This window comes from Capricornis sumatraensis, chromosome 6, assembly GCF_032405125.1.
Source record: "Capricornis sumatraensis isolate serow.1 chromosome 6, serow.2, whole genome shotgun sequence".
NCBI classification, from domain to species: Eukaryota; Metazoa; Chordata; class Mammalia; order Artiodactyla; family Bovidae; genus Capricornis; species Capricornis sumatraensis.
In genome coordinates, this window is record NC_091074.1 from 91,714,330 (window position 1) to 91,739,584 (window position 25,255).

At 39.2% G+C, this 25,255-nt stretch overlaps 1 protein-coding gene across 1 annotated transcript in view; it reads left to right on the forward strand.

The window, feature by feature from the left end:
• Positions 1-25,255, forward strand: part of ERCC6L2 (ERCC excision repair 6 like 2) — a 150,917-nt gene that overhangs the window by 85,211 nt on the left and 40,451 nt on the right. The window contains exons 13-14 of the mRNA XM_068973896.1: positions 6,101-6,200; positions 16,325-16,477. Coding sequence (XP_068829997.1) covers positions 6,101-6,200; positions 16,325-16,477 — 253 coding nt within the window. The remainder of the gene's footprint in view (positions 1-6,100; positions 6,201-16,324; positions 16,478-25,255) is intronic.

Below are 25,255 nucleotides of genomic sequence, written 5' to 3' on the forward strand. Positions count from 1 at the left end.
CATTTTTTTAGATACATGCACAAAAGAGGGATTGCTGGATCATATCATAGTTCTATTTTTAGTTTTTGGAGGAATCTCCATACTGTTTGCCATCGTAGCTGCACCGATTTACATTCCTACCAGTAGTGTACAGTGATTCCTTTTTTACTCCATCCTTGCTAACAGTTGTTTGTGGTTTTGTGATGACAGTTATTCTAAGACGTAATAGCTGATAGCTCATTGTGGGTTTGATTTGCATCTCTCTAATAATTAGTGACATTGACCATCTTTTCAGGTTCCTGTTAAATTCTTAGGAAGATTTCTCTTCAGGTTGTCTGCCCCATCTTTGATTGGGTTGTTTGGTTTTTTTGACATTGTTTCCTTGATACTGAGTTCTGTGAGCTATTTATATTTTTTGGATACTAACCCCATGTTGGAGAAGGCAATGGCACCCCACTCCAGTACTCTTGCTTGGAAAATCCCATGGACGCAGGAGCCTGGTGGGCTGCAGTCCATGGGGTCGCCAAGAGTCAGACACAACTGAGCGACTTCACTTTCACTCTTCACTTTCATGCATTGGAGAAGGAAATGGCAACCCACTCTAGTATTCTTGCCTTGAGAATCCCAGGGATGGGGGAGCCTGGTGGGCTGCTGTCTGTGGGGTCACACAGAGTTGGACACGACTGTAGCGACTTAGCAGCAGCAGCAACAGCAACCCCATGTTGGACATATCATTTGCAGATATCTTCTTCCATTCCTTAGGTCATTGTCTCATTTTGTCAATGGTTTCCTTTGGTGTGCAAAACCTTGTAAGGTTAAGTTTCATTTGTTTATATTTGCTGTTATTTCCCTTGCCTTAGGAAATTGATCTAAAAACAGTTGATACAGTTTATGTCATAGATTGTTCTCTGTTCTCTTCTAGGAGTTTTATGACTTCAGTACTTAGATTTAGGTCTTTAATCCATTTGATTATTTTTGTTGGTGGTGAGGAAATATTCCATTCTCATTGTTTTACATGTGGCTGTCCAGTTTTCCAAGAACCACTTGTTGAAGAGACTATTTTGTCCATTATATATTCTTGCCATCTTTGTCATAGATTAGTTGTCTACAGGTGCATGAGTTTATTTCTGGGCTCTTTATTCTGTTCTATTGATATGTAAAGTGTTTGGGAGAGAGTTTCAATTTCAGATGAAGGGACTCTGGTAACTCAAAGTCATATTGTTGTTCAGTCCTTCAGTCCTGTCCAGCTCTTTGCAACCTCATGGACTGCAGCATGCTAGGCTTCCCTATCTTTCACTATATCCCAGAGTTTGCTTAAACTCATGTCCACTGAGTTGATGATACCATTCAACCATCTTGTCCTCTGTCACTCCCTTTTCCTATTGCCCTCAATCTTTCCCAGCATCAGGGTCTTTTCCAGTGACTCAGCTCTTCACATCAGGTGACCAGTATATTGGCGCTTCAGCTTCAGCATCAGCCCTTCCAATGAATATTCAGAGTTGATTTCCTTTAGGATTGACTAGTTTGATCTCCTTGCAAGAGTCTTCTCCAGCACCGCAGTTCAAAAGCATCAATTCTTTGGTTCAGCCATCTTTATGGTCCAACTCTCACATCAGTACATAACTACTGGAAATACTATAGCTTTGACCCTATGGACCTTTGTTGCAAAGTGATGTCTCTGCTTTTTAATATGCTGTCTAGGTTTGTCATAGCTTTCTTCCAAAAAGCAAACATCTTTTAATTTTTATGGCTGCAGTCACTGTCTACGTGATTTTGGAGCCCTAGAATATAAAGTCTGTCACTGTTTCTATTTTTTCCACATCTGTTTGTCATGAAGTGATGGGACTGGATGCCATGGTCTTAGTTTTTTAATGTTGAGTTTTAAGCCAGCTTTTTCCCTTTCCTCTTTCACTTTCATCAGGAGGTTCTTTAGTTCCTCTTCACTTTTTACCGTTGGGGTGGTATTATCTGCATATCTGAGATCATTGATATTTCCCACAGCAATCTTGATTCCAGCTTGAGCTTCCTCCAGCCCAGCATTTCACGTGATGTACTCTACATAGACATCAAATAAGCAAGGTGACAATATACAACCTTGACATACTCCTTTCCCAGTTTTGAACCTGTTCATTGTTCCATGTCCAGTTTTAACTGTTGCTTCTTGACCTGTATACAGGTTTCTCTGGAGGCAGGAAAGGTGGTCTGGTATTCTCATCTCTTGAAGAATTTCCCATAGCTTGTTGTGATCCACCCAGTCAAAACCTTTAATGTAGTGAAGGAAGCAGATTTTTTTTGGAATTCCCTTGCTTTTTCTGTGATCTAACGGATGTTGGCAATTTGGTCTCTGGTTCTTCTGCCTTTTCTAAATCTAACTTGTACATCTGGAAGTTCTCAGTTCGTGTACTGTTAAAGCCTAGCCTGAAGGATTTTGAGCATTCCTTTACTAGCATGGTGGGCTTCCCTTGTGGCTCAGCTCGTAAAGAATACATCTGCAATGTGGGATACCTGGGTTCGATCCCTGGGTTGGGAAGATCCCCTGGAGAAGGGAAAACCTACCCACTCCAGTATTCTGGCCTAGAGAATAACAGGGACTGTATAGTCTGTGGGGTTGCAAAGAGTCGGACACAAGTAAGCAACCGTCACTTTACTAGCATGGTAGATGAGTACAATTGTGCTGTAGTTTGAGCATTCTTTGGCATTACCCTTCTTTGAGTTTGGAATGAAACCTGACCTTTTCCAGTCCTTTGGCCACTGCTGAGTTTTCTAAATTCGCTGGCATATTGAGTGTAGCACTTTAACAGCCTCATCTTTTAGGATCTGAAATAGCTCAGCTGGAATTCCATCACCCTCACTACCTTTGTTTGTGGTACTGCTTCCTAAGGTCCACTTGATTTCACATTCCTGGATGTCTGCCTCTAGGTAAGTGGTCACACTATCATGGTTATCTGGATGATTATGACCTTTTTTGTACGATTCATCTGTGTATTCCTGCCTCCTCTTCTTAATGTCTTCTGTCCATTCCGTTTCTGTCCTTTATTATACCCATCTTTGCATGAAATGTTCCCTTGGTATCTCGAATTTTTCTTCTGTTTCTTTCCATTGTTCACTTAAGATGGCTGTCTTATCTCTCCTTGCTCTCCTAAGGAACTCTGCATTCAGATGGGTTTATCTATCCTTTTATCCTTTGTGTTTCACTTCACTTCTTTTCTTAGCTATTTGTAAGGCCTCCTCAGACAACCATTTTGCCTTTTTACATTTCTTTTTCTTAGGGATGGTTTTGGTTACTGCCTCCTGTACAGTATTAGGAATCTCCATCCATAGTTCTTCATACATTCTGTCTATCAGATCTAATCCCTTGAATCTATTTGTCACTTCCAGTGTATAATCATAGGATATGATTTAGGTCCTACCTGAATGGCCTCGTGGTTTTCGCTAATTTCTTCAATTTAAGTCTGAATTTGGCAATAAGGAGTTTATGATCTGACCCACAGTCAGCTCCCAGTCTTGTTTTTCTGACTGTATAGAGCTTCTCCATCTTCAACTGCAAAGAATATAGTCAGTCTGATTTCAGTACTGAGCATCTGGTGATGGGCAGAGTCTTGTCTTGTGTTGTTGAAAGAGGGTGTTTGGTATGACCAGTATGTTCTCTTAGCAAAACTCTGTTAGCCTTTGCCCTGCTTCATTCTGTACTCCAAGGCCAAACTTGTCTGTTACTCCAGATACCTCTTCACTCCCTATTTTTGCATACCAGTCTGCTGTGATGAAAAGGACATCTCTTTTTGGTGACAGTTTTAGAAGGTCTTTTAGATCTTAATAGAGCCATTCAACTTCAGCTTCTTCAGCATTGATGGTTGGTGCATAGACTTGGATTACTGTGATGTTGAATGATTTGCCTTGGAAACAAACTGAGATCTTTCTGTTGTTTTTGAGATTGTACCCAAGTACTGCATTTCAGACTCTAGTGTACTGCATTTTGGACTCTTGTGTAATGCAAGGGCTACTCCATTTCTGATAAGGGATTCTTGCCCACAGTAGAGATATAATAGTCATCTGAATTAAATTCACCCATTCCCATTGATACATAGACAAATATCAAAATCAGTATTAACTTTAAGTTATAATTCTTCTTGTTTTCTATAAATTTTAAAAGACAAGTGCATAAAATAATTATTACTGTACTGCTAATGAATACATGGCATATAAAGATATAATTTGTAACATCAATAAAATAAAGGGTGATAGCAGAGCTGTAAAGGTAGTTTAGTGCAATTGAAATTAAGTTGGTATCAGCTTAAGATAGGATAAATTTGAACCCATGCAGTCTGACCTGCAGAGCCTAGACTTTCAACCAGCCTCTTCCCAATGACAGCTGCTCAGGAAAATGGTCAAATGAAAACCACAGAAAAATTTCCATTTCCTTTTGACTTAACAACACTTGTAATTATGTTCTTTTTCATCTAGGCCATCAGGACCTATCTTATTTATCCCAGTGGTCCCTCAAAATACAGTTCACTCTGCTTTGGCATTCAGTGAAAGTTAGTTGATGATAAAACTACATGAACAGGATTCTTCTTCTTCTCCCTCTCCTTCTGTTGACTCTGACTGGAGGAACCAAGAAGAAAAGTGAAGATACTGACCTCCATACTGTATAACAGTTTCTTGACACTCATCTTTATGTGATTAAAGACCTTTTACACATTTGTACTTCATAGACTTAGAAATTGATGACTCATGGGTCCAGTATAACATGTTACAAGGCTTTATCTGTAAGAGTAAATATTCTAACACAGTCTATCATTCAGCAAACAGTTGACTTACACCAAAGGACATTTCCTTAGATCCATTTGTATTTATCCTTAGACCCAAATGCCTTGTGGAAGAGAAAGGGATTATGAGCCCCTCTCTATCCAGGCTGCAGGAGGCAAGTAACAATGCAGTAACTTATCTGGCTTTGCTGTGTCACAAGAGCACTCATTCTTTTCTGGGAATGCAAGATTTTCAGTACCCCAGTATGTCCTCTAGGAAAAGCCCTTCTCTGGGAGGAGGAATGGGCAAAGGAGGCAGAGGAAGCACCAAGTATAACAACATAGTGTGGCTTTATAAGGTCAAAATTAAATCTACCCTAATTTATAACATTTTCAACCATGAGGCAATATGGCCTTGCCCATGATCCCCCGCGACTGTAACAGGTATTTAGAAGCAGGTGATCTCATTCAGAACATCCAATAAAACCTCCACCTGGAAGAAGCTACAGGGATTGTACCTATAGTTAACCAGTGTGGTGAGTCAGGCTAGAGTTTTAATTAGCACTGCAGTCCGTATCAAAACACCTGGGGTACTAATCAACTGAGTGATCCAGTCAGACAGCCTGTGTGGAAATCTCAGTAGATGAAGGGTATAAATCTGCATTTCTGTAGGCTTGCCAGTTGATTAACTGCTTTCCCTCAGGGTTGTTGTTTTTTTTTAAGTTTCATTGAAGTATAATTAACATGCAATAAACTGCACATATTTCAAGTGTACAGTTGATAAGTCTTGATATAAAAATATAGCATGAACCCATAACCACAATCAAAATTGCAAACATATCCATCACCCTTCAAATTTTCTTTGTGCCACTTTGTAATCCATCCCTCTTTCCTCTCCTGAGGCCCCTATTCCCAAGCAACCACTGATCTGCTTACTGTCACTATGGATTAGTTTGTGTTTTTGAGAGGTTTTATATAAATGGAGTCCTTCATAAGCTTAAGACTGCCATAAAAGAAAAATCTGAATTTAGGGAAAGTTTTGCACAGTAGAAAGTGATGTTTATAACAGAAATGAAGTTGATATGTATATGTTTTCTACTCCTTTTCATATGAATTTCTGTTTTTACATTATTATTAAATAATACAGCCTATCTAAACATGGACAGAGGAGCCTGGCGGGCTACAGTTCATGGGATTGCAAAGAGTCGGACATGACTGAGCGACTAAGCACAAAGCAACAGCACATACCTAAACATAAGATTTTTTTTCAATTAAAATTTTAGTAATGTTTCATTTTTATATCCATAAAGCTGCCTCCTGAACTTGAAGTTGTTTCACTTGATCTTGGTCGCCTTTTATTTTTAATTTTTCTGCAGAGCATATAGGATCGGGCAATGCAGAGATGTCAAAGTGCTTAGGCTGATATCCTTGGGAACTGTGGAGGAGATCATGTACTTACGACAAGTGTACAAGCAGGTGAATGTATTTCCCTTTTTCTATTTAAAAGTTAATATTTTTCAGTTTTAAGAAATTAATAATAAATTTTTATACAAATATATTTTTATTTTATTCTAGCTATAATAATGAATTTAATAAGATGATGGAATATACTCTAGAATACACTTCTATAAAACTAATTCTTAGGTTCATTGAATTTTAGAGCTGAAATTTTCTTGCAGCAATACTTCACTGTACACACAAAATCATCTTGGGATCTTTAAAATACAGATTCTCATTTAGTAGTACTGGGTAGAGCCCAAGATTCTGCATTTTTAACAAACTCCCGGAAGTGCTAGCACTGCTAGTCTACAGACCACAGTTTGAGTAGCAAGGTCACAGCTAAGTGTATGCCACAGATGTGGTACCGGTGCACCCAGACAGCCTGCGCTCTCTGGACAGCAAGATAGCCTCCCTTCAGAGTAGACATTCACATATTACCATTTTCTGTATATGCCATGAAGAAGACTGGAGAGGAATACCATAGAGATATCTAATACAAATGTTTCAGGTTGTATATAATGAAACCAGGACCCAGGATGCCCCAATAAATGGAATCATAGGAATGGAACTCAAGTGCAGTTAACTACTGTGCTGGTGTTTTTAATATTCATCTAAAATTGCAGTAACTCTGTGATATCCTTAGGGTATCAATCACTGCTCCATTTATGCCTCTAAACAAAGTTTATTTAGTCTATAACTGCCCACTTGAGAAGATCTGGAATGAGGTTCAAGCTTAATTATAAATGTTAAATTTGAATTACTCCCTATATATTTAGTTGGAATCTGTTTAAGAGTGAACATCTGCCACATGTGGTGGTAGTTAACCTAAGAATGATCCAACCTTAAATTTATGCTATTTTCTTAATTCTAAAAGTAGAATTGAACACAGAAATTTTTATTTTTCTTAAAGCATTTAGCTCTGTAAGAAACTTGTAATCTTTTTGTTCTTTGGTATAGCACAATGCCTGAAAATTATCTTTTCGGACATATTTAAGTAATCTTGGGAAAAAGTAGAATATTATTTTTTGCATCCTTGGAGCAGCTCTTTAAAATACTATCTTTGACTTGTCACAAGTAAGACTTTTCTCAATCCTATTATTTCCTTTTGCCTATTTGGCCTGTTACATAATAATATGTAATAAAAAAGTCTTCAGAACATGAAAGTAATTAAAGTTTTCAGAAGTTTGTATGATCTAATTGCTTATTAAAATAAACCTTAGGGAACATTCAGCCATACAGCTTGGTAGGCACAAATAAAGGTAAGATGGCCATTATGTGAGAAATGGCATACATGTGACTTCAAAGATTGATTGGATTTTGAACCAAGGGTGCAAATGACAAACACACTGTAGCCTCACAAGTGTTCTCAAATCTCTTGGGGCGGGAAGGAAATCTAAAATGATGTTTTTAAAAAAACCTATAAAAATGTTGGAAAACAAAAGAGTTCTCTCTGTGGGCTAGAAATGATAAGAAACCCTGAAAGACAAAGGGCAACTGAGATCAGATTGAAGGAAGAAATCAGTCATGAGAAGATTATTGGAAAAAGTAGGTGCAACTTATGAATATTCCAAGCTTAGAGTCATAGATACTAAAAAAAGAAAGGAGCCTTGGGTTAAATATAATGCCCCCTCTTTGGGGTATTATTAATAATCTAACATGATCTTTCCCCCATTGTACCAAACTGCAGCCAATGGAAATGTTTGCTCTCAACTAGGAACAAAACATAGAGATACTGGAAGGAAAGAAGCAAAGCTCCAAATTTTTGTTGAAATAGAGAAGAAAGTCCAAAACAATAAATGCCTGCAAACCCCTTCACCTGCTCTCTGCTTTAAATAATTGTTGCAGTAGGCCTAGATGAGCATGTAAGACATTTGAAGTCAGATGAAACACCCCCCCCCCCCCACCAAATAGTATGGAACAGTTTTGGAAAATAAAAACACTATGAAAGTGTCCCTCAGAGATACCAGGTCCTTATCTCTGGAACCTGTAAATGTTACTTTATATGGAAAGAAGGATCTTTGCAGATGTGATTAAGGATTTTTTGAGATAGGAAGATTAGCCTTGATTGTTCAGGTGGGCCCTAAGTCGTGACTTATAAATAAGAAGCAAAGGGAAATCTGACACAGACAGAAGAGAAGGCAGCGTACCACAGAGGCAGAGATTAGAACTAGGTAGTCACAAACTAGGAGAAGGTGATGGCGCCCCACTCCACTACTCTTGCCTAGAAAATTCCATGGACGGAGGAGCATGGTCGGCTGCAGTCCATGGGATCTCGAAGAGTCGGACACGACTGAGCGACTTCCCTTTCACTTTTCACTTTCATGCACTGGAGAAGGAAATGGCAACCCAGTCCAGTGTTCTTGCCTGGAGAATCCCAGGGATGGGGGAGCCTGGTGGACTGCCGTCTATGGGGTCACACAGAGTCGGACACAACTGAAGCGACTTAGCAGCAGTAGCAGCAGTCACAAACTAGGAGAAGGCAATGGCAACCCCACTCCAGTACTCTTGCCTGGAAAATCCCATGGACGGAGGAGCCTGGTAGGCTGCAGTCCATGGGGTCATGAAGAGTCGGACACTTACTGAGCGACTTCACTTTCACTTTTCACTTTCATGCATTGGAGAAGGAAATGGCAACCCACTCCAGTGTTCTTGCCTGGAGAATCCCAGGGACGGCGGAGCCTGATGGGCTGCCATCTGTGGGGTCACACAGAGTCGGACACAACTGAAGTGACTTGGCAGCAGCAGCAGCAGTCACAAACTAAGGAATGTTGACAGCCACCAGAAGTGAAAAGAGGCAAGGAATGGATCCTACTCTAGAGCTTGTGAAGAGAACATGGCTCTGCAAAACTTGATTTTACTCCAGTGATATTGCTATCAGTCTTATAGCCTCCTGTAAGAGAATAAATTTCTATTGTTCTAAGCCATCAAGTTTATGATAATTTGTTACAAGAGATACAGGAACTAATATGTGCATGTGTGCTCAGTTGTGTTTGACTCTCTTCAACCCCTTGGATTGTAGCCTGCCAGACTCCTCTCTCCATGGAATTTTTCAGGCAAGAATTCTGGAGTGGTCTGTCATTTCTTCCTCCGGGGGATCTTCCCAACCCAGAGACTAAACCCATGTCTCTGGTATCTCCTGCATTGGCAGGCAGGTTCTTTATCACTGTTCTACCTGGGAATCCCCTAGGAACTATTATAGGCATTGAAAAAATAACATCAGAGAAAACAAAAGTAATAGAAAAGAGTAGATTTTTTTAAAAAAACTATAAATATCAAGAGGTAAGTGAGGTTGTAGGATCCTGGAAATAAGAAAAGACTACTAGAAAAAAATCCATTAGAGATCCAGAAAATGAAAAACTCCAGCAATAGGCTGAATATCAAAGAGCAAAGTTTCATCTAAAAGAACAAGCCACACAGTTCTTCTAGATTACAGAGCAAAAAGACAGGGAGAGAATACATCTAAGAACAGTTAGGAGAAATGAAGGTTAGATCTAGGAATTCCAGTGTCAGTCATATAGTTGAAGAAGTTAACAGAAGAAAGAAGCCCCAAATAAAGGATGAAACTTTTAAGTAGTAGAAAATAAGAGTCCACAGATTATGTGAGCCTGCTAAGTGCTAAAAGGATAAATGAGAATAGATCCACACTTAGATTGTCTTTTTATAGTTGTAAAATACCAAGGATAAAAAGATAAATCCTTAAAATACCCAGAGATAAACTTTATGGAGAGGAAAAACAAATTATGGAAGTACTAGAATTAGGTAGATATCTAATTGTCATTAGCAGTATTGGATATCTAGGAGCAGTAACTTAAAATGAGGGGAAATTATAGCTCTATTACCAGAGAAAATGAATGAATTTTTAATTCAAAAGTTTTCCACAGGGGTAGAAACTTTTCTTTCAGTGGTGAATTATACCAAACATTTAATATTCTTCTTGAGAACAGAGAAGGGAACAATTCCAGCCTACTTAAGAAAGATAGAAGAATACTGAAGCCAAAATTGGCAAAGACATTAAAAGAACAGAAAATTATAGACAAATAAGTCTCATGAACATAAAGGTAAAAATCTTTAACAAAGCCTCTGTTAGAAGTTGAATTGTGCCCCACCACCACCACCCCCTGCCCCCCGCCACAAAAAAATGAATAAAAACTATGGTGAAGTCCATAACCTCTGGTAGCTGTGAATGGGATCTTATTTGGAAGTAAGATCTTTGCTGATGTAGTCAAGTTAAATGATGTTATACTCTATTAGCTGCTGCTGCTGCTGCCCCTGCTAAGTCGCCTCAGTCCTGTCCGACTCTGTGCGACCCCATAGACAGCAGCCCACCAGGCTCCCCCGTCCCTGGGATTCTCTGGGCAAGAACACTGGAATGGGTTGTCATTTCCTTCTCCGATATACTCTGTTAGGGTGGGCCCTAATTCTGGTATGACTGATATTCTTACAAAAGGGAAATTTGGATGCAAACACAGAAGGAGGATGCCATGTAATGATAGAGGCAAAGACTGGCGTGATGAAGCTGTGAACCACGGAATGCGTAGGATTGCCAGCAACTACCAGAAACTAGGAAAAAGGAAGGAAGGATTTTCCTTCCCTTAGAACTTTCAGAGAGAGTATGGCCCTGCCAATATCTTGATTTCAGGCTGAGCCTCCAGAACTGAGAGAGAATAAATTTCTGTTGTTTTGTACCACATGGTTTATGGTACTTTGTTACAGCAGCCTTAGGAAACTGATGCAGCCTCTAAGGCAAATGTTGTCTACATTTTTATATAAAACTTCTATATGACAAAGGAAGTACAAGCTAAATTAAAGGACAGACAGGAGGAAATATTTGCCATAAATATAGTAAACAAAGGATTAGCATCTATAATATATAAAGAACTCCTACAAATCAATAAAAAGACTATGATTAGACATTTTAGTGAAGAAAAAATACTAATGTATACATAATGCATATGAAAAGATGCTTAACCACACTTATAATCGAGAAATAAAAAAATAAGATTGCGTTCTGCATGTTCTGCAAAAGACTTTTTGTTATGTGGGGTATTTTTTAGGGAGCTGGGGAGATTAATGTTGCTTGTTATTGGTGAAGATACTTTTAAAGAGATGCTCATTTAGTGTTTTTGGAATACAGTGAGCATTTATTTTAGAAGTTAATTTAACAGCATTTTTAAATGCACTTTCTCCATATTTACCTTGTAGAAATATTCTCACATATGCACAGTGAAGAATGACAAGGATTTCTGTTCAGAATTGTATTTGTTTGAAAAATGGAAAAAAAGAACAGCCTAAATGTACAACAGTAACAGAATAACATAGATTCTGATATACCACATTATGGAATACCTTGGAACAGCAAAAAATTTTTTAGAAGATTATAGAACAGATGTACCTATGTGACACAATCTTTAAGACTTTTAAAGTAACTTGCAGAACATGTATACCAATTGTGTTGGTTTATAAAACTATTTATGTATATAAAAATTTACATAAATATACAAAAAAATTTATGTATATAAAAATAGCTCTAACTGCATTGAAAAATCTCTAGGAAGGATAAACCTAAATATTACAGTATTGTTAGACTGATAAGGGATTATCTGTATTGTTCAGGGAGACTTGCCCTTTGATATTTTTGTTTACATTTGTTTACAATAAAAGTCTACAGGTATTTTATACTGAAAAAAAGAAAACACTTATACAATGATACGGTGACTGCTCCTTCTGGTTTGGAGCATTGCATATAATCTAGTTTGACATTCAGAAATTCATCTTTCACATATATGTAATTTATTTAGAAGTAAATATGTATTTACAAAGAGTTGCAAGAACAGCACAGAGAGCTCCCAATTAAGTTCACCCAACTTCTCCAGTTGTTAACATTTTACCACATTTGCTTTTTCTTTCTCTCACTCAGCCATGATCTTTATTCTTTTTCTGAACCATTTGCAAGTTGTCAACTTATCACCTCTACATTCTCAATATTTCTCTCTGTTTATATGTACATATAAAAATAGCTTTATGCATTATAAACACTCAGTTTTACATATTTTTCTGCAGCTTACTTCTCCTTCATCCCCTACTCTCTTCTCAAAAATGTAGGTATCCAAATCAAGAAACTAACACTTACAGCATTACCTTATAATTCATAGAACCCATGCAGATTTCATCAGCTTTCCTGGCAACGTCTCCTTTCTCCTTCTGGCTCGGAATCCAATCCAGGATCATAATTACATTTCTCTTTGTGTCTTCTAAGTTTTCTTCAACCTTAAGTTACACAGGTTTTCCTGGTCTTTCATGACCTTGACAGTTTTAAAAAGTAAAGCCTTTCCTTGTGTATACTTTCTCTCAGCATGTCCATTTGCTGTCCCCTCATGTCCCAACTCAAGACAAGCAGATTTCACAAGAATGGCACAGAAAGAGTGCTGTGCTCTTTTGATCGCATTGAAAGAAGGCACCCAGTGCCTAGATGACCTGACCTGCCAGTGATATTAATCTTGATCACCTGTCAAGTTTGTGTCTACCAGCTTTCTCCACTGCAGACTTACCACTTTTTTCATTTGTAAGTTGATACATATATTATGAGAAGATCATCAGAGACCATGCCAATATAGTCAGCCCTCTCTTTCCATGGTTCTTCTTTCACAGGTTCAAACAACTGTGGATTAAAGTGACACTTGAATTCGCCCTGTGCTAGCTATTTGCGTAGCATTTATGTTGTTCAGTTCAGTTTAGTCGCTCAGTTGTGTCCGACTCTTTGCGACGCCGTGGACTGCACCAGGCTTCCCTGTCCATTGTATTTACATGTATTTATACAGAGTTTGGGCTTCCCTAGTAGCTCAGCTGGTAAAGAATCTGCCTGCAATGCAGCAGACCCCAGTTTGATTTCTGGGTCAGGAAGATCCCCTGGAGCAGGAATGGGCTACCCACCCCAGTATTCTTGGGCTTCCCTGGTGGCTCAGATGGTAAAGAATCCACCTGCAGTGTGGGAGACCTGGGTTCAATCCCTGGGTTGGGAAGATACCTGAAGGAGGGCATGACAACCCACTCCAGTATTCTTGCCTGGAGAATCCCCATGGACACAGGAGCCTGGCAAGCTACAGTCCGTGGGGTTGCAAAGACTCAGACATGACTGAGCAACTAAGCACAGCACAACATAGCACACAGAGTTTACATTGTATTGGGTGTTATAAGTAATCTAGAGATGATTTAAAGCATATAGGAAGGTAATGCTTAGCTTATATGCAGATACGATGCCATTTCATAAAAGCAGCTTGAGCATGCATGGTTCTGATATACATGGGGGTCCTGGAACCATACCAAGGGCTGAGGGACAACTGTACCCTGTTCCTCATCAGCTTTAGTGTTCATTGGTGATTCCTGCCTGAATCAGCTACCACTGGGATGGTTTGTCAGATGGTGATTTTTCTATTTATTATTACTTCTTTTGTATTTGTTGGCATTCTACCAAAAAGAGAGCCTTCCTTTCTCTTCCATTGATTTAATCTATGTGGACTCATGGGCTAGTATTTTAGTAACAAATTTTAGGAACACACTGAATATCATGAATTGTTTTTATGTTCAGACTCATTTTTTTTTACCAGTGAGAACCCCTTCAAGGGGGCTTCTGTCTCATTTTGGTAAGCTGTCATCATGCTTATTGCAGCTCCTTACTGTGGTGGGCTGAGTAATGGTCCTCCACATATACCTGCATCCTAATTCCCTGAACACACCTGGACTATGTGGGTGGGCCCAGTGTAATCACAAGGGTCCTTATAAAGGGAGGGGGTAGCAGTAGGGTTAGAAAAAGGAAGGAAGGCGGCAACATGATGACAGAAACAGAGGGTCAGAGAGAATGATGTGAAGATGCCTCATTACTGGCCTTGAAGATGGAGGATGGGGTCATGTACTCTTTAACATGGTGAATAGTCCATTTTTACTTCTTGCATATCTTGTATATTGTGAAGAAATCTAAGCATTTCATAGCCTTGCATAAGTTTTTTCTTAAGTTAGAAACTACATTTTCCAAATACTGATATTTTCCCCCTTACTCTCTTGATTTGTAACAATGGTTTTGTTACAGTTACCCTAGAGATGGATGCATCTGGCCTTCAGTTTTACTTGGGCCACTTTGGAAAACTTAAATTTTAAGTACAAAATAATGTGTCTTTTATAAATTTTGTGATAAAGCTTTGGTAGGAGACAGAGATTCAGATGAATGCCTACAAATTACAACAGTCTGACAACACAGACTTTAAGGAAGTGTTTAAGGAAGTATCAGTAGCAAGGGTAAAATCATCAGTAACCGGTCCATCAAGTAAATCAGTTGCTGTTGTGATTATGTATTTCCAGGACTATAACCTGTATTTTGGAGACACATATAAAACAAATCAGTGTATTGATCCATAACTTATTCAAATTTAGGTCCCAAGGGTCTTGTTTTAAGAGGGACATCTGGCGATGAGAAATTGATACAAGTATAAATTTTGTGTTCAGCCAAACTCAGGTATAAATTCTACAAGTGATGCTTCCTAGTGGGGCAGCTGTGAGAAAGACACTTGATTTCTCCAAATTTAAGTTCTTTTATTTCTAGAAGGGAGAAGATAATATAGGATTGTAGGAATTAAATGAGAATATAAAAATGCTGCACATACATCCAATAAATAGAAGCTGCTATTAGTAAGAATAATTTTAGTTACCTAAAGCAGCTTTGGCTGTTGTCGTTCAGGCTCTGGCTCCTTTACGACCCCCTGGGCTCTAGCCCACCGGGTTCCTCTGTGCATGGGATTTCTCAGGCAAGAATACTGGTGGTGGTTGTTCAGTTGCTAAGTAATGTCTGACTCTTTGTGACTCCGTAGACTGTAGCTGGCCATGTTCCTCTGTCCATGGAATTCTCCAGGCAAGAGTACTGGAGTCGGTTGCCATTTCCTCCTCCAGGGGATCTTCCCGACCCAGGGATCAAACCTGAGTCTCCTGCATTGCCTGCATTGGCAGGTGAATTCTTTACCACTGAACCCCTGGGGAAGCTCCAAGGATGCTAGAATGGGTAGTTATTCCCTTCTCCAGGGGATCTTCCCAAGCCAAGGGTCGAACCCAGGTCTCCTACATTGCAGGCAGATTCTTTACTGTCTGAGCCACCAGGGAATACCAAGAATACTGGAGCTGGGTTGCTATTTCCTTCTCCAGGGGAACTTCTAATTTAGGGATCAAACCCGCATCTCCTACCGTGGTAGGTGAATTCTTTACACTGAGCCACCAAGGAAGCCCCTAAAACAATGAATTATAGTGCCTTGCATGCGCAGTTCACGGGCTTGCAAAGAGTGGGACACGACAGAGCGACTGAACTGAACTGATAGTACAAATCAGTCTGGTGAAAATCACAAAGTATCCCTTCTTACTAATCCTTCCATCAGCAATAGATTGAGGTTATTTTTCACTCTTTGTTTCTTTTAAGAAATGTTAGAGTGTACATGGGATTAATCGAAGTGTATTTAGTTATATACAGTAAAATATCTAATCAGTTAGGAGACACATTACATTGATACTAAAGTGGTGTATGTCCTTAAGGGTTCCGTGTCAGTGTTCTTGCTGAATTCACCATTGTTTCAGGGATGCAGTGTCTTTAAACAATGGTTGGATCTTTGCTGTTAGTTGACAGTGTAACCATGGCCACAATTAGTTTGATACCAACGTGGTTATTGTATAACTACTTTAGATTATAATTTAACTTTGGTGATGTAGGGACTATTTTCCAGTTTTAGTAGTTTCTATTGAAGTAAGAGTCTAGAAAGAAGAAAAGTGTTTTCAAATGTGTGCCTTTTACATTTTACATCAAGTGGCTAGGCCATAGAGAAATGATCTTGAGTCAGTTGTTAGAAAACAGATAAAATAGGAAATGTAAGATTTTGTTCTTTAATAAGACTGGACAGATTATTTCACCATAATGGCAACATCTGCCAGGGAAATTAAAATAAAATTTCCTCCCTACGGAGATTCTGCCTGCTCAAGCTAAAGCTGTGTATATACAGGGAATGCCAGGAAATTCTGACATATTGTTGGAGCAAACACTTCAAAAATATCTTGTGTTTTTTCTGTTATAGCAACTTCACTGTGTGGTGGTTGGAAGTGAAAATGCCAAGCGATATTTTGAAGCAGTTCAAGGATCAAAAGAGCATCAAGGAGAACTTTTTGGGGTCTATAATCTCTTCAAACTGAGGTCCCAAGGGTCTTGTCTTACAAGGGACATCCTGGAGGTGTGAAACTTTTCTTTGATCTTTTCAGTATTTTCAGTATGGTTTTCTACCTCAGGAAAATTGCTGGTGCCTTTTCAGAGAAATTTTTGGTTTTCTTCATAAATAAGTCCTATATTTAGAATTTCTACTTTTAGAGAAATTGGAAATGAATTATTATACCTCTAATCTTAAGATTTTCCCCATGCATAGTTAAATTCAGATACATATACAAGGTGGTATGACCTTCCAAGGCCATTTTCAGACTGGTAAAGAGAAATTTATCATTTGGAAAACAGCTGTTGAAGTCAGGAACTAAAAAAAGAGACTTTCCTAAGTAAACAAAAATATAAAATGTGTTTTGATTAAAAGTTACCAAATACTCCCTGAGATGCACTCTCATGTCTTGTGGAGACTTTCTTTTTCTCCCAGTAAAAATTACACACCAATATTTCAAACTCTCCCAGTTGTGTTCATCCTCAGGATACAGATATTTCTTATTCTTAACAGGATATTTATATCCTTTAAAAAAACTTTTAAATTCTTTAATATACTAGAATACTAAGAATATTAGCCTATGTTTTAGTTAATATTGATATGAGTATTGTGAAATCTTGGGCTATCATTTTTTTTCAATCCCTTCCTCATAAAGCTGAGGAAACTGAGTCTTGAAAAACTTAAGGATATTTCCCTTAACTTCCAGGACTTTGTGGTAAAACCTTAATGTACTTCATTTATTTAATAGTACCATAAAAACAGTTCAAGGAGCTATTAGTCTCTGTCCTTAAAGAGTTTAGACCATGTTTATGAGATATGGAAGAGAACATTTATATAATGTACACGTAACATTGGTGAGCATATGTTAAGTCAGTTCGGTAGAGGTTCAAATGTGATGACCAATGGATGGAGAAGAGGAAGGTATGTATGATTTGTATGTCGTGAATATTACAACTGTTATACAATGTCTGATGTATACTGCTGAGTTTTATTTTATAGTAATTATTTGATTCTGAATTGAGTGACCCATTTAAGGTTCCCCCTTTTCTTGTTTCGTATATGCTGGTTCTTTCATGGACTTCTTGATTCCTCTTCTCTAATCAATAACTTTGTCTGTCCTTCAGGTCCCCCTCAGATCGTACCTCCATCACAGAGTACTGCGCAACATATGTACATTTGTGTTTCTAATTTGAGATCATTATCTATAAAATATATTCATATTATATTACTTTTCCTGTTTTCTGTTGTTGTTCAGTCACTAAGTCCTGCCTGGCTCTGCAACCCCATGGACTGCAGTATGCCATGCTTCCCTGTCCTTCACTCATTCAGTTCACTCACTCAGTCATGTCCGACTCTTTGTGACCCCATGGACTGCAGCATGCCAGGCCTCCCTGTCTATCACCAACTTGCAGAGTTTACTCAGACTCATGCCCATTGAGTCAGTGATGCCATCCAACCATCTCATCCTCTGTCACCCCTTCCTCCTCCTGCCTTCAATCTTTCCCAGCATCAGGATCTTTTCCAATGAGTCAGTTCTTTGTATTAGGTGACCAAAGTATTAGAGTGTCAGCTTCAGCATCAGTCCTTCCATGAATATTCAGGACTGATTTCCTTTAGGTTAGACTGGTTGAATCTCTTTGCTGTCCAAGGGACTCTCAAGAGTCTTCTCCAACTCCACAATTCAAAAGCATCAATTCTTTGGCCCTCAGCTTTCTTTATAGTCAACTCTCACATCCACACATGACTACTGGAAAAACTATAGCCTTGACTAGACGGACCTTTGTTGGCAAAATAATGTCTCTGCTTTTTAATATGCTGTCTAGGTTGGTATAACTTTTCTTCCAAGAAAAGGTCCTCTTCCAAGGAGCAAGCATCTTTTAATTTCATGGCTGCAGTCACCATCTACAGTGATTTTGGAGCCCCAGAAATAAAGTCTCTCACTGTTTCCACTGTTTCCCCATCTATTTGCCATGAAATGATGGGGCCAGATGCCATGATCTTGGTTTTCTGAATGTTGAGCTTTAAGCCAACTGTTTCACTCTCCTCTTTCACTTTCATCAAGAGGCTCTTTAGTGCTTCTTCACTTTCTGCCATAAGGGTGATGTTATCTGCATATCTAAGGTTATTGATAATGATTATTAGGATATTGATATTGCCAGGTTATTCTCCTGGCAATCTTGATTCCAGCTTGTGCTTCATCCAGCCCAACATTTCTCATGATGTACTCTACCTATAAATTAAATAAGCAGGGTGACATACTCCTTTCCTATTTGGAACCAGTCCGTTGTTCCATGTCCAGTTCTAACTGTTGCTTCCTGACTGGCATACAGATTTCTCAAGAGGCAGGTAAGGTGGTGTGGTATTTCCATCTCTAGAAGAATTTTCCACAGTTTGTTGTGATCCACACAGGCAAAGGCTTTGGCATTGTCAATAAAACAGAAGTAGATGTTTTTCTGGAACTTTCTTGCTTTTCTGATGATCCATTGGATTTTCGCAATTTGATCTCTGGTTCCTCTGCCTCTGCTAAATCCAGCTTGAACATCTGGAAGTTCACGGTTCATATACTGTTGAAGCCTGGCTTGGAGAATTTTAAGCATTACTTTGCTAACATGTGAGATGAGTGCAGTTATGTGGTAGTTTGAGCATTCTTTGGTATTGCCTTTCTTTGGGATTGGAATGAAAACTGACTTCTTGCATCCTGTGGCCACTGCTGAGTTTTCTAAATTTGCTAGCATATTGAGTGCAGCACTTTCACAGCATCATTTTTTACTAGCTTTCATTTATCTTTTACTATCCTTCACTATCTCCTGAAATTTGCTCAAATCTTGTCCATTGAGTTGGTCGTGCCATCTCATCTTTTGCCGTCTCCTTCTCCTCTTGCCCTCAGTCTTCTCTCGCATCAGGGTCTTTTCCAGTGAGTTGGCTCTTCATGTCAGATGGACAGAGTATTGAAGATTCAGCTTCAGCGTCAGTCCTTCCAATGAATGTTCAGGGTTGATTTTCTTTAGGATTGACTGATTGGATCTCCTTGCTGTCCAAGGAACCCTCAAGAGTCTTTTCCAGCACCACAGTTATAAAACATCAAGTCTTTGTGCTCAGCCTTCCTGTTTTCTGCTATATATCAAATAGTTTTGTTCTCTGTTTTTAATCAGCATAGCCGCTGTTCCTCTGTTAAAAAACTGTTATATAAGATATTGCATTTGACAGGTTATTAGACAGAAAGTTCTCTTATTCTCAGGTTGTCCTCAATATATGTTATTTTTCCTCCAGGATTGTTTATTAATGACAGGACCCTCCATAATCTTATATTTTGTTTATGGGAGAATATGCTTAACTTCTCTCTAGGAATCTCATTGGCATTCAATTATTAAATTAAATTTTGAATTAAAATTGCTCATTTGTTATCAGTCAGAATTTAGTAGATTCATGTTGTGCTTTTGGCCAGATTACATTTTTAAATATTATTAGTCCAAGCCCTATATAAGGGAAGCATATATCATAAAGTAAAAGAAGTGTTTTACTTCCTGTGATACATTTTTAATTTTTCAAGATTGTAGAAAAATCCCTTTTTAAATATTTTAAGATATAGAAATTTGAATTTATAGAGTGTTTTTACTATGATGATTTCTGGGCATTTTAGTTCTATTTGACATTGACTTTCTTTTAATGGTTTCCCTTTAAAATATATATATTGATAACTAATTTCACAAATATTGAGTATGTGTGAAATGTCCAGTATTATACATCATAGAGCTGCTGCTGCTGCTGCTGCTAAGTCACTTCAGTTGTGTCCGACTATGTGCGAACCCATAGACAGCAGCCCACCAGGCTCCCCCATCCCTGGGATTCTCCAGGCAAGAACACTGGAGTGGGTTGCCATTTCCTTTTCCAGTGCAGGAAAGTAAAAAGTGAAAGTGAAGTTGTTCAGTCGTGTCCGACTCTTCATGACCCCATGGACTTGCAGCCTACCAGGCTCCTCCGTCCATGGGATTTTCCAGGCAGGAATACTGGAGTGGGGTGCCATTGCCTTCTCTGATCATAGAGCTGCTGCTGCTGCTGCTGCTAAGTCACTTCAGTCATGTCCAACTCTGTGCGAACCCATAGACAGCAGCCCACCAGGCTCCCCCGTCCCTGGGATTCTCCAGGCAAGAACAAAGGAGTGGGTTGCCATTTCCTTCTCCAGTGCATGAAAGTGAAAAGTGAAAGTGAAGTCACTCAGTCGTATCTGACTTTAAGCGACCCCATGGACTGCAGCCCACCAGGTTCTTCCATCCATGGGATTTGCCAGGCAAGAGTACTGGAGTGGGGTACCATTGCTTTCTCTGGATCATAGAGCTAGGCATACAGAAATTAATAAAATAGATTAAAAGTCCTATCTACAAAAATTTGCATTCTATTTGGGAGAAACAAATAATAAAGAGAAAAAATAACTGAATTTAGTATATCATGATGACAGATTCTAAAGATAAATATAGAGCAAGTAGAAGATGAATAAATTCTAGAGATGTAATACACAGCATGGTGATGAGTATTGTCAACAATACTATGTTATATACCCCAAAACTGCCTAAGGACCAGATTTTAGTTGTTCTCAGCACATGAAAGAAATGATATTATATGATACATTAGAGGTGTTAGCTAAAGCTGTGATGGTAATCATATTACAGCATATGTGCATGTGTACTGAAGTCACGTCTGACTCTTTGTGGCTCAGTGGACTGTAGCCCACTGGGCTCCTTTGTCCCTGGGTTGCCGTTTCCTACTTCAGGGGATCTTCCTGAACCAAGGATCAAACCCATGTCTCTTGCATTTCCTGCGTTGCTAGGCAAATTCTTTACCACTGAGCCACTTGAGAAGCCCCCCATTACAATATATAAACATATGAAATTAATACCTTGTAGACCTTAAATGTACATGCTGTAATATGTAAAGTATATCTAAAAAAAGAAAAAAAAAATAGAGCCAGGAAACAAAGTGGGGAGACTGCCAAGGAAAGAGCATTACAATTTTACATGGAGTGGCCAAGGAAGTATTCACTGTGAGATTGCATTTGACTCTTTGAAGAGACAAGGAAGAAGTGTTTTAGACAGAAAAACAATGCAAAGACCCTCAGAGAGGAGCATGCTCAGCATGATTTCAAAATGGCAAGGAAGCCAAAGTAGCCAGAGTGTAGTAAACAAGAGAACCAAAGATGGGGCCAGTGAGATGACAGGAAGCCGGATCCTGTAGGAACTTTGGCTTTGACTTTGAGTGAGAACAAAAACAATTGGAGTTCTGAATAGCAGAATGACATAGTGTAATCTATACTGTTTATTCTAAAGATTAAGAATTGGACTATAGAAGTATAAGAACAGAAGCAAGAAGCCAGGTAGGGAGATACTGCAACAACCTAGCCAAGAGTTGGTGGTTTGGGCCAGAGGATAGTGCTGTGTACCCTGAGGCACTGACAGGATCTGCTGATGCAGTAGATATAAGGTATGTAGAAAAAGCAATTAAGGATGACTCTATACAGTAAGCAAAAACAAGACCAGGAGCTGACTGTGGCTCAGATCATGAACTCCTTTTTGCCAAATTCAGACTTAAATTGAAGGCGGGGAAAACCTCTAGACCATTCAGGTATGACCTAAATCAAATCCCTTGTGATTATACAGTGGAAGTGAGAAATAGATTTAAGGGACTAGATCTGATAGACAGAGTGCCTGATGAACTATGGACTGAGGTTCGTGACATTGTACAGAAGACAGGGATCAAGACCATCCCCATGGAAAAGAAATGCAAAAAAGCAAAATAGCTGTCTGAGGTGCCCTTACAAATAGCTGTGAAAAGAAGAGAAGCAAAAAGCAAAGGAAAAAAGGAAAGATATAAGCATCTGAATGTAGAGTTCCAAAGAATAGCAAGGAGAGATAAGAAAGCCTTCCTCAGCGATCAATGCAAAGAAATAGAGGAAAACAACAGAATGGGAAAGACTAGAGATCTCTTCAAGAAAATTAGAGATACCAAGGGATCATTTCATGCAAAGATGGGCTCAATAAAGGACAGAAATGGTATAGACCTAACAGAAGCAGAAGATATTAAGAAGAGGTGGCAAGGATACACAGAAGAACTGTACAAAAAGAGCTTCACTGCCGGGGTCCAGCCCCCACAGGATCTAGGGGAACCTGAAGGAAGAATGGCGTCTGCGGATGATTTAGAGAGAGATAAGGAAAGAATATTGTAGATAAGAAAATAGAGGAGAGAAAGAGGCTGATATTTTTTGGTTTACAAAGAAAGCCAATAAAACTTTGAGACAAGAAGTTTGCCCTGTTTACAGAGGCCACAGGTGCCTTCCCGGTCTCCCGAGGGAGTGAAGACGCAGAGCGTCTTCCCGTTCAGGTCTTAGAAACCCGGGCAGATAAGTGAACGCAGGGAGCCTCTATGCTCCAAGGGATCAGCCTGAAAAAGAAAGTAAGAGAGAAAAAAAGAAAAACACGGGGTGACCAAGCTTCTTTACGCGAGGCCCTCTACAATATTCTTTCCTTATCTCTCTCTAAATCATCCGCAGACGCCATTCTTCCTTCAGGTTCCCCTAGATCCTGTGGGGGCTGGACCCCGGCAGTGAAGCTCTTTTTGTACAGTTCTTCTGTGTATCCTTGCCACCTCTTCTTAATATCTTCTGCTTCTGTTAGGTCTATACCATTTCTGTCCTTTATTGAGCCCATCTTTGCATGAAATGATCCCTTGGTATCATGGGACATGAAAGATGCAAAGCCATACAGAGTCAGCCCAAACATTACATCTGTTTTGTCTTTATCGAAACCAGGATTATTTTTGCAAACCTTTTCCAAAAACAATGTCATGTACATTATCTTTTGGCCTTGGAGACCTGTGAACATTTTATGACCCTCTTTTGATAAAGGCTTCTCAACCAGAAAACATTTTCTCTTGAAATGTTTTTTCTTATATTTCTAATCTATGTCAGCCTCAAAAAGTATTAAACAGAGTAAAATTCTCAGGAAGCAAAGGTGCAGTGAGTTACAAGAAAGAACCAATTAGCTCAAAAGTCTGATGTTAATTTCAAGGTTACACTTGTTTTTTTTTACTTTCCAACTATGTTAACTAATGCACTCCCAGGTTCACAGTGGATAAGAGATATGGGAACTTAGCAACAAGCATTGGCCCAATAATGAAATCCTACATTAGCACTACTCTAATAACTTTTAACTCTTTGAAAGGCTCTATGTTTTAGGCTTTCCATGCCTCTCACAGTTGGGAGGATGTAAATAATCATATGTGTAGCTGCAAGAGTCTGGATATGGATATATCTGCCAACCAAGCTAAAATGCTAACAGAGGGGGTTTGATTGGAAATATTCCTCTCATGTCCAGGAGACTTATTAGCTATAGCCCTAAGTTAATTTCCTCCAGAAAAAGGTGGTCAAGAAAAGCCCCCTGTTAATGTCAGAGGAGTTGGTGAAAGTCATGAAATAGTAAAACAGACAGATTTTGGTTTTGGGGTAGATGCTCAAGAAAGCCTAGGGAGCCCGTTGAGTTCTAAAGCCTTGCTTAACAGTTCTCTTCCACATGACTTTTGTCATGGGTGGGATCTCCCGTGGTGGCTCCCAGCACTTCACGACCCAGATAATCATGATGGTGTGATCACTCACCTAAAGCCAGACATCCTGGAATGTGAAGTCAAGTGGGCCTTAGAAAGCATCACTATGAACAAAGCTAGTGGAGGTGATGGAATTCCAGTTGAGCTATTTCAAATCCAGAAAGATGATGCTGTGAAAGTGCTGCATTCTATATGCCAGCAAATTTGGAAAACTCAGCAGTGGCCACAGGACTGGAAAAGGTCACTTTTCATTCCAATTCCAAAGAAAGGCAATGCCAAAGAATGCTCAAACTACTGCACAATTGCACTCATCTCACATGCTAGTAAAGTAATGCTCAAAATTCTCCAAGCCAGGCTTCAGCAGTACGTGAACCGTGAACTTCCAGATGTTCAAGCTGGTTTTAGAAAAGGCAGAGGAACCAGAGATCAAATTGCCAACATCTGCTGTTTCATGGAAAAAGCAAGAGAGTTCCAGAAAAACATCTATTTCTGCTTTATTGACTATGCCAAAACCTTTTACTGTGTGGACCACAATAAACTGGAAAATTCTGAGAGAGATGGGAATACCAGACCACCTGACCTGCCTCTTGAGAAACCTATATGCAGGTCAGGAAGCAAGAGTTAGAACTGGACATGGAACAACAGACTGGTTCCAAATAGGAAAAGGAGTACATCATGGCTGTATATTGTCACCCTGCTTATTTAACTTCTATGCAGAGTACATCATGAGAAATGCTGGACTGGAAGAAGCACAAGCTGGAATCAAGATTGCCGGGAGAAATATCAATAACCTCATATATGCAGATGACACCACCCTTATGGCAGAAAGTGAAGAGGAACTAAAAGAAAACCTCTTGATGAAAGTGAAAGAGGAGAGTGAAAAAGTTAGCTTAAAGCTCAACATTCAGAAAACGAAGATCATGGCATCTGGTCCCATCACTTCATGCCAGATAGATGGGGAGACAGTGAAAACAGTGGCTGACTTTATTTTTGGTGGCTCCAAAATCACTGCAGATGGTGACTGCAGCCATGAAATTAAAAGACGCTTACTCCTTGGAAGTAAAGTTATGACCAACCTAGATAGCATATTCAAAAGCAGAGACATTACCTTGCCAACAGAGTTTCACCTAGTCAAGGCTGTGGTTTTTCCAGTGGTAATGTGATGGATGTGACAGTTGGACAGTGAAGAAAGCTGAGCCCCGAAGAATTGATGCT